The sequence below is a fragment of the Orcinus orca genome, chromosome 3 (assembly GCF_937001465.1).
Source record: "Orcinus orca chromosome 3, mOrcOrc1.1, whole genome shotgun sequence".
NCBI classification, from domain to species: Eukaryota; Metazoa; Chordata; class Mammalia; order Artiodactyla; family Delphinidae; genus Orcinus; species Orcinus orca.
The window spans coordinates 184,503,509-184,513,022 of NC_064561.1; the positions used below are offsets into that span (position 1 = coordinate 184,503,509).

Here is a 9,514-nt window from a genome sequence, read left to right on the forward strand (position 1 = left end):
CACCCTCCCCCGGGCTGGGTTCCTGCCGTCGTGGCAAGGCTGGTCACTGTCCTGCTCTCCCTCCAGGCTCAGCTAATCCACGACAGGAACACCACCTCCCACTCTGCCGTGGCCGCCAGGACCCAGGCCCCGTGCACGCTGGACAAGGTGCAGATGACCTGGACGAAGGAGAAGCTGGTCGCTGAGAAGTACCGGAACAAGGACACCAGCATGTCCGGGTTCAAGGACCTCTTCAGCCTGAAGCCGTGAGTGTCCACCCGCAGCAGCCCGCAGCCACGAGGGGCCCCTTTGCCTCCGCGAGGAGCGGCGGGCACATCCAGCCTCGGAGAGGCCGGAGCCGGCCCCGGGCCGCAGCCTCCTTCCAGCGCCAGTCAGCGGGGACGCGGGTGGCGGGTTGGCGGCGGTGCCACCGTCAGTGTTCCTGGTGGGTGTCCCAGCACCTAGGGGTCAGGCCTGAACCCCCGTGGTGACGTCCAGGCTGCCCGTCAGGCCGGGGCCCGTCCCCCTCCTCGGCTCTTGGCCGTGCTGTTGAGCTGAGGGCCCCCAGGGCTGGCACAGGTGCCAGTCGGTGGCGTGGCTGGACCTGGGGAGGGGTTCCGAGTGCGAGACTAGGACAGTATCTCCCGGGTCTTCGGTGGCGGAGCAGAGCCCTGGAGCCCTGAGTCATCGGCAGGGCCTGGGGGGCCCGAGGGGGCCCGAGGGGTCAGTGTGCTTGAGGAGGGCCACAGTCAGATGAGAGGGGCAGCGGGGATGAGCCGAGTAGCGGTTCAAAGCGTGTGTCGTGTTTCCGCTTAAAGTAACGTGCTCTCTGTTTTTTCTTCCATGTAGAGAATGGGGAAGCCTGTAAGTCACTCCCTTTACGCAGGACCTCGTAGACGTGGTTGCCTTGGCATGCGCTGCACGCACAGCCCCCGTGAACCGTGTGTGCATGTCCGAGTGTGTGCACAGCCCTGTGTGTGTGCAGGGCCCCATGTGTGGGTGTGCCCGTGAGTACATGTGTGCGCACGTCCCGGTGTATGTGCATGTGTCCGTGCATACGTGCTCGGCCCTGTGTGTGTGCCAAGTTCTGTGTGTGCACGCACGTCCCAGTATGTGTGCTCAGCAGGTGTGTACGCATGTCCGTGTACGTGTGCCTCGGCCGTGTGCGCATGTCTGTGTGTGTGCGTGTTCACGTATATGTGCCTGGGCCACGTGTATGTGTCTGGGTGTGTGTGCACGTCCTTGTATATGCGTCTGGCCCGTGTGTGCGTGTCCGTGTATATGTGCCTGGGCCACGTGCGCATGTCCGTGTGCAGGTGGCGCTCGCCCGTTTAGTTTGCTCACTCTGTTTGGAGCGGCTCAGGGCGCACCCCCCAAATCCCTCTCTGGGCAGCACGTGAGGGCTGAGGTTGGAGGGAGGTTGGTCCCGAGCGGCTCTGCAGCGGAGCAGAGCGTGTGCTGTGCCTGTAGCTGGTAGCGATCGTTCACCCACATCCCTTGGGGCTGGGGGTTCGGACCTCATCTCAGCTCGTCCGGGACGGCGTTTCCTCCTGTCTGCCCAGCACCGGGTGCCTTTTTGCCCCATAGGAAGCTGCCACCTTTAGTCTCGTGGGAAGGGATGTGGATGAACCTCTGCGTGGCCGGCCCCTGAAGGCTTAGGGCCAGGCCTCCAGGGCCCGCCTGGGGTTGCTGTCTGTCTGTGCATCTGTCCACCCCTTGTTCCCCCATGATTTTCCGACTGCTGTCCCTCCCGTGGGAGCCCGGCCAGCGTGCTCCGTGGAGCCTCGGGACTTGGGGTGCACTTCCTGTTCCAGCCCCGAAACCCGAGGGCAACACACCCTGAGGGAGCAAAACGTGCAGATGAGTCGGGGAACGCTGGGCCGAGTCCTGCACTTCCTGCCGTGTTTTCACGACCTCGAAGTGCCCCACGAGTAAAGCCTCCTAATTAAAAAGACAAAAACAAACCCGTGGACACAGGAGTGCGTGTCCCCCCCAGAAGGCGTGGTGAGCCGTGGGCCCGTGCCCCGCGTGCGCCTGGCGGGGGTCCGCAGGGTGCGAGCGGCAGACGGAACCCCACTCCCATCTGGCTTCTCCTCGGGGTGGGCTGGAGGGGCTCCCGGAAGGTTGGAGGTCGGCCCACAAGTGGCATGCGCCCAACTAAAGCTCCCCACGGTGGGCGCCCTGCGGCGGATTCGCTGGCCCCCGGGCGTGTGGGCGTCTCTCTCTGTTTCGCCAGCCTCCTCCGTGTCTCCGTCTGGAGCCAAGGGTCTGGATTTCCACCTTAGCCCCCACGGAGCCTTCCTCCGCCCCGGGCGGCCCCCGCCCGAGCCGCAGTTCCCAGCCTCAGAGGACCCCGTGTGGGAAGCCCCTCTCCAGGCTCAGCACATGGCCACGTGCTTCCATTTGGTGGCCTCATGGCCGGTTGTGGAGGCAGTGAAGGTTTCCGTTAACTTCCTGGACACACGGGCTGCCCCGCCCCACGTCTGCGCCTCTCTCGCCTCCACGGGGCCTGTCATCTTGGAGCTGCGGGTCTGTCCAGACCCAAACTCCTGATTTTAAGATTATAAGTGTTTTCAGACTGTTAACCCTGAGAGGCCCTTCAGTGTCACACACGCATTCCCGGGATCGCCTTGTCCCCAAACGCACTGGTAATTGTGGTCCATCCTGGCACCTGATTCACGGTTCTTGTAACGAAAGACCCCTGACTGCTGTGGACGGAGACCCAAGCTGTAATTTCACCGGATAAAATTGGAGAGAGGAAAGCAGGGCTCCGTCTCCCTGTTTCCCTCCTGGTGATTGGAGGCTGTAATTGGGTTTATTTAGCTTAAGGCTTGCGTTGAGCAAAGGGTGTGGCCTGGAATGCATCCTGGGGGCCTTTCCCTGACCCCTTGTGTGGCGGCCTCTGTCTGTATGTCTGCCCATCCGCCCGTCCCTCTTATGTCTGAGGCACGGGTGGCCTTTGAGCTGCGTATCCTGTGTGCGGCCCCAGAGTTGGCGGTGGTGCTGGAGCGCCCAGCGCAGGCGGGGTGCTGGTGCAGTGAGGCGGGTCTTCCCAGCCGGGGCGTCTGCCCCCTGCTTCTCGGAACCCAGCTCACTGGGGAGGGACCTGGGGAGGGGGGAGGACAAGCACAGGTGCCTGCGCAGCTGGTGTCCCCAGTCTTGCTTCCCTGGGGATCCTGCTTTGGGGGCTGCTGCCAGACCTGGTTGCCCGGGACGCTTGGAGAACCACCGGTGCGCAGTGGATGCCCCGCCCGCTTCGAGGAGTGTGGGCACCGGGCAGGCAGTGAGCAACGGGCACAGGGTCCGGGTCTCCAAGGGCGGGGGCTCTCGTCTTTCAGCCGTCGGCCGGGTGGACGGAGCCGGGGCTGGGCCTCATGGCGGACACGCTCAGCCAGCGCCTCTGGCACCTCTGGCTCTGTTCCAGGCCTGGGGCCTCCAGAGCGGGCGGAGGGCTGGGCCCTTCCTCGCTCACCCTCTGCGTCGGAAGCAGCGAGGGGCAGCGTTTAGGGCAGGCTCAGCTGCAGGCAGGGGTCTCAACGGGAGACACTCCGTGACCTGGAGGTGCACGCTGTGCCGTCGAAGGGGCTGCTCCCGCCCAAGGGGCAGTGCTTGGGGAGCAGAAGCTGACGTGCCCGGCTGTCATCTTGGCCTCCACATGCAACCGCCGTGCCGGGGGTGCTCCGGGTGGCGGGTCTGATCTGTTTTCACCCGCCCTTCCTGACGGAAGTGGAGCGGGCAGGGTGGGGCCTGAGCCCGGCACCCAGGACCGCGGCTGGAGGTGCCAAGTGACCGTCTTCCTCCCACAGGGACCAGTCCAACGTGCGGAGGATGCACACGGCCGTGAAGCTCAACGGCGTCGTCCTTGACAAGTCCCAGGATGCCCAGCTGGTCCTGCTGAACATGCCGGGCCCCCCCAGAAACCGGCAGGGGGACGAGAACTGTATCCTTTCCCGGGCGCCGCCCCCACGTCGGGGCACCGCTGCCGCGGCAGGGTAACACCCCCTCCTCTCCTGCTCAGCGGAGACACCCGGGCCAGGGGTCAGGAGCCGCAGGGCCCTCGACGTCGGGCGGGGCGGCCAGCCCAGGTGGCCCAGACCAGAGCCGCTTTGCCCCGGGCCGCCCGCGGGGCTGTGGGCAGACGCACGCAGAGGCTGCGAGCGGGCGGCTCCTGCCGGCTGCCTGGGCCCCTCGTGGCCAGCAGGGGGCGCGAGCCAGCGGGCGAGTGTGCTTCTCTGTCCCACGTTTGAGCTGCTGGGGCCCCAGGGCAGCTGGGCGGGGGAGCCCCAGGAGTCGCCCCTGATCGCCTCGGGCGTGAGCAGTGGGGCCGAGGGGCAGTGTGGCCACGTGACTGAGGAGGGGGCCTTCCGGGGCCTCCACGAGGATCACAGTGGCCCCTGGATCAGGGTGGTGTGTGAGGAGCACGTGGCCTCAGAGACCGACCCGGCGGGTGAGTCACCGCATGACCGACCCAGATCCTTCCTGCTGCAGCTCCGGCTCTGGGTCCTCGTCGGCGCCGGGCTCTGAGCTCCCACCCGGCCGGGTCCCTTCCTGCCCGTCTCCAGGACGTGGCAGAGCCGTGGCTCCATCCCCAAGCCCTTCCCGGCACCAGGTGCCCTGAAGCCCCCTGGCGGGTGGAGCCCTCGTGGGTCAGCCGCGGGGCGCGAGGCTGTCATCCTGGCCTCGGGGTCACAGGTCGGTCCCCCAGGGGCAGGACGAGGTGGGAGGAGGCACGCAGCCTGGTCCCGGGTTCTGAGCCTCAGGCTGACCACACGCTTCACGGGTCTGTGCCTCGTGGTAACCAGGACTCCCCGGCCTATCCAGGGTCTTGGGGGTGGACAGGTTCCTCCTTGGCAGGGTCAGTGCTCCTCTTTCCCTCACACTGGCCGTCTCCTCCCCGAAGGCCCTGGGTCCCGGCCTTCCCTGTCCCGTCCTCGTCTCTTTCTCCAGCCAAGGCCTAACTGGCCGTGGGCTCCTGGGTGGTGAAGGTGCTCCGTTCACCCTTTCAGCCACGCACCTGGTTGGGTTGGCTTTGTCCTTAACTCGGTGCCCCCAGACATGGAGTTCCTCGAGGTCCTGACTGAGGGGCTGAACAGGGTCCTCCTGGTCAGGGGCAGCGGCCGGGAGGTGGTCACCATCTACTCCTAACGTTCGGCCGCACCGGGGATGTGCCCGGCGGTGTGCGGATGGCGCTGCGATGCTCGCGGACCAGCACCTGATGCCCCCGGGGGCTCTCCTGTCCAGGCCAAGAGCCGGCACGTGACTCAAGGTTTCCTCACGGCCGAGGGGAGGCGCGATGCCCTCGTGCCCCCCTTCCCCCCCGCTCCGGCGAGGCTGGCCGTGACCTGGGACGTGGCTGGCCGTCTCATGGTGACAGAGGAGGTGGGAAGCCCCTTGGATTCTAGAATCGATTTCCCTGGGTTGGATCTTCGGGCTGTCGTGCAGTTACGTTCACTCGGATCCCCCCGACCCGCGAGAAGCCGCACAGACTGAGGTGGAGCGTCGGCAGCTGGGTGCAGGCTCCTCAGGGGCCCGGGCTCAGGCCCCGGCGCTTCCCAGCTGGGTGTCCGCCTGCGTTTATGCTCCAGGAACCTGCAGGCAAAGGGGGGAGCCTTCGGAGCCGGGAGCGCCACACACTTGGAGCATCTGACGTGCGCCTGCCTGTGATCTCAGCTTCCACACTTCACGCTGGAGAAAGGGGACGAGGCTGCAGCCGCGGGAGGGCTGTGACGTCAGCAGCTACAGCAACCGGCTGTCAGCTGAGCCTGTGTGTCCCCTCCCACCGGCACCGACGGTGGTCCCAGCTGTGTTTAGGGCGCTGACAGGTGGTCCCAGCGACATGAGGGGGCACTGACACGATACCTTCCAATGATCCTGGACTGTTTGCACTTTACACACGTGATCACGTCCATTGTATATTGTCGCAGTAATTTGTGCCTCACTTCCCCATGGCTTATTTATTTATTTAAACACCTGGGGGAGTCTCAGTGATAAAAGTTGACCCTGAGGAGATAGCTTCTGTGAAAGGGGCTCCAAACAGACCAGCCGTTGGCCTTCTCTGGCTCCTGTGGGCTCCCAAGGGAATCGGCCTGGTGCATGGATTTCAGGTCAGGCAGGGGCTAGGCATGTGCTTCCAGACGCTTCTGAGGGGTGGCTGGGCAGCGTTCGGCGGCCACAGCGTGTGCCAAATGCCACAGCTGGGCTGGGGAGGGGGGGGTCTTGGGTCAGTGCCGAGTTAGGCCTCCAGACCCCTCGCGCATCTGGGGAGGGGCCCGCCAGTCCCTCTCCTAAGTCACATGACCCCGGCTCACGTGGAACGGAGGTGCCCGTGCCCTCCACCTGCTTCCTGCTGTGTCCGTCTACACGGGGCATCCTTTCCACACTGTCAACTGTGTAACCGTAACTGCAGCCATTTTAAAGTTGATTTCACGTTTTTCTTTTTTAGGTCCTTTGTATGATTTTGTTAGTAGAAGAATAAAATTGTATAAAATCTAAGTATGTTGAAGGATCTCCCGTGACTCGCTCAGCGTAGAAATTAAACGTTTGGAGGTGCTCCCCCCCCCTTCTTGGAGGACTTTATTTCAGGTCTATCAGCCAAAGCACACTCCGATGGCGAAAGAGTCATCACGTGAATTGGCGGAAAGAAGTAAAAACCAAACCGCTGTCAACGGGGAGCCGCCCCGCGTCCCCCCCGGCTGGGTGTGCAGCACAGCAGTGAGATCCTGCTGCTGGCTGACACGACTCCACCTGTAATTTCTATCAGCGTGGAATCGGCAAAGAGTCTGTGACCAGGGGCCCTGGTCCCTGGTCCAGGAGACCCAGCAGTTCCACTCCTGGACGTCAAAGCCAAGAGGAACGGACGCCCGAGCAGACGTGGAAGCGCCGGTTCCTAGCGCTCACAACCGCCCTGCTGTAGAGCAGCGCACGTGCCTGTCAGCTGACGCACGTGGACGAGCACAGTGCACACGTGTGACGGTGTGTAACGCAGTCCTGAGACGGATGAAGTGCTGCAGTACAGCTGGGCCTCGAGAACACTCTGCTGTGAGAAGGATGCCGGGCACGACCGTCACGCTCCCGTTACACGTCCAGGGTGGGCAGAGCCAGAGCCAGACTGGCTGACGGTGCAGCCACAGGGGCGGGGGTGGAGACTGGGGGCCCGTGGTGGGCACGGGGTCTCTGTTTAGGGTGAAGAGAAATGTTCTAAGAAGGTGGTGAATCCTCAGCCTCCCCGGCCGCTGCCCCGGTGCTGCCTCCCTACCTCTGTGTTGGCGGCTGGGCCTCCCCGGTTTCCCTGGCAACGTCCGACCCCTGCTCCGTCCCAGCGCCCCCCTCGTGCTGCCCCCTCGCCGTGGACGCCAGCAGCGGCTCTAACTCCGGCCGCCCTGCTGTGTCTCCCACCTGCTGTTCGCCGAGTCTGCAGAGGCGCCGAGCGGTCGAGGCCCTCGCCGCGGTGCACGTGGACCCGCAGCCTGGAGCGCCTGGGGTCGCCGTGGGGGTGCAGCCCCGCCAGACTCGGCGCCAGGCGCTTCGGAGGGTGAAGAGGCAGCTGGGGGCGCCGGCTCGTCCCTGGTTGGCCCCCCCTGGGGCAGCGACTCCCAGCCACCCCCAACCCTGACAGAGGTGCTGTGGGCGTACGCACGGTGGGAGCGTGTGGCTCACGGAGCCCATGGGAGGCCCTGGGTCCCACTTCTCGGACGATGGCCAGTGGCGGGCACCGCCCACCCCATCCTTCCAGGCTCAGACTGGGCAGCAGCCGTCCTGTGTCCGGTGGTGGCGGGCGGCGTCCACTCACTCATCCACCCGCTCATTCCCTCACTCACCCTCCATGCTCGCTGGGCCTCCCTCGTGAAGAGCCTGGTCCCCGGACAAGCTGTGGGTCCCCCAGGAGCAGACGGAAACGGGGCCCGCGGGCAGCAGGCACAGGCGAGCCCGGCCCGGCACGCGGGGTCGGCGCACGGGGCTCATCTCAGGTGCAGAGAAGCACGAGGGTTGAGGGCAGAAGCGAGGGAATGAGGCAGAGAGTGGCCTTGGGAGCAGGAGTGGGGTCCAGGGTCTCCTCCCTCGTCCCACTACCAGGTGCCCCGGGTGCAGAGACGTAAGTGACCACGTTGTGTCTGTGCTCAGAGGAACACGAGGAAAGAGACTCCCGGGCTCGGGGGCCGGCAGGGGCCGCACGCATGAGCGGAGCGGCCAAGAGCACGGGCCCGGGAAGGGGGCAAGAGGGAGGCCGGCGCGCGGACGGGGGACCAGGAGGTGGGGTGGCCAAGCCGAGGGCCCACGCCCCCTAGTGTCGCGAAGACCTTCGCTCGTGCCAGGTTTCTCCGGCAACACACTCTCCGGGAGGGCCTCCTTAGGAAGTAAGACTCAGGTTGGTCCAGTTTGGGGATCGTCCAGTAGCCAGATCTACACTTAAATAAGTAACGAGGCTCTTTGTTTCCGTTACAGAAGGCATCTCTCTGTACTTGCCCAGTCACCACGAGGCTTCCCTGGTGGACTCGGCGCTGGGGCCTCCTCCCCGTCACCCCCGCCCAGGCCCAGCGGGCAGCAGGCTGGACAGCTCCGCTGACCCCGGCCATCTCTGTCTCACAGCCTTTCTTCCAGGAGGGCAGCTGCTTCCCCTGATGCATGTGGTCCCGGGGCCCCGCCCCAGGTCAAGCCGCTGCGTCCACGAGAGACGAGCTGTTCTCCACATGTGGGCGTTTAGTTCCTGTGTCCACGGCCACACGGCGCCCTCTGTGTGCTCATAAGCGATCTTTCTCGTCGCTGCTCTCAAACAGCTTCTCTGTCCCTTTCAGCCGTCCTGGACCCGCACTGGCGGCAGGGAGGGTGGGCTTCTCTCCTCCACGCATCCACAGGCAGCAGACACACACTCAGCTTCTGGTCCGTTCAATGGCATTTCAGTTACATTTTGTCTTTAAAACCGGGGTCTGGACTCAGGCTGAAGTTGAGGCCTCACCACACTCCCGGCCGGCCAGCGAGCTCTGCCTGAGGGCGGTGTGGGCGGTGGCAGGACCGGATGGGTCTGCTGGGACTACAAGTCCCCTCACGTGGGGACCGGGTGCAGGAGCTCTGCACACAGACGAAGGGACTGGGGTCGGGGCCAACATTTGGTGCCGACGGGCAGGTGACATGGAGCTGGGTTCACGACAACAGAACGGAACGTGGACTCGTCTGCGCGGGGCCACACCCGGCCGCTGGCCTCTGGGCCAGCCAGGCCCGGCCTGCGTCTGCTTCTGAGACCCCCGGAGCCCTGAGGTATGGGACGCCTGCGCCTCCCTAAGCATGCGGGTGCAGCTCACAGACGCCAGCTACTCGGAAGCCCGGAGGGATTTTTTAAGCAGCCACGAACACGGCGCCTAGAAGGGGGGGGAGGAGGTGGAGGGGGCGCATCCGCAAAGGGCCAGCATCTCCACGTGAGCCTCAGCCCGCGCAGCCCCACAGAGGCGTGGAGCGTCCCCACAGCACGAACCCAACCTCAGGCTTAGGGCTTTATTTTGCTCTTTTAGAGCAGTAAAGTGGGGGAAGAGTTACGCAGAAA

At 64.9% G+C, this 9,514-nt stretch overlaps 1 protein-coding gene across 3 annotated transcripts in view; it reads left to right on the plus strand.

Annotated features, from left to right (window-relative positions):
• SLC12A7 (solute carrier family 12 member 7) overlaps positions 1 to 6,469 on the plus strand; it is a 42,105-nt gene extending 35,636 nt beyond the window's left edge. For 2 of the 3 annotated variants that reach the window (XM_012534719.3, XM_033436639.2), the window contains exons 22-25: positions 67 to 245; positions 829 to 843; positions 3,786 to 3,919; positions 5,033 to 6,469. In XM_012534719.3, the coding sequence (XP_012390173.1) occupies positions 67 to 245; positions 829 to 843; positions 3,786 to 3,919; positions 5,033 to 5,124 (420 nt within the window). In that variant the 3' untranslated portion in view covers positions 5,125 to 6,469. The remainder of the gene's footprint in view (positions 1 to 66; positions 246 to 828; positions 844 to 3,785; positions 3,920 to 5,032) is intronic. The other variant, XM_033436638.2, reaches the window with a different exon arrangement.
• Positions 6,470 to 9,514: the final 3,045 nt, after the last annotated feature.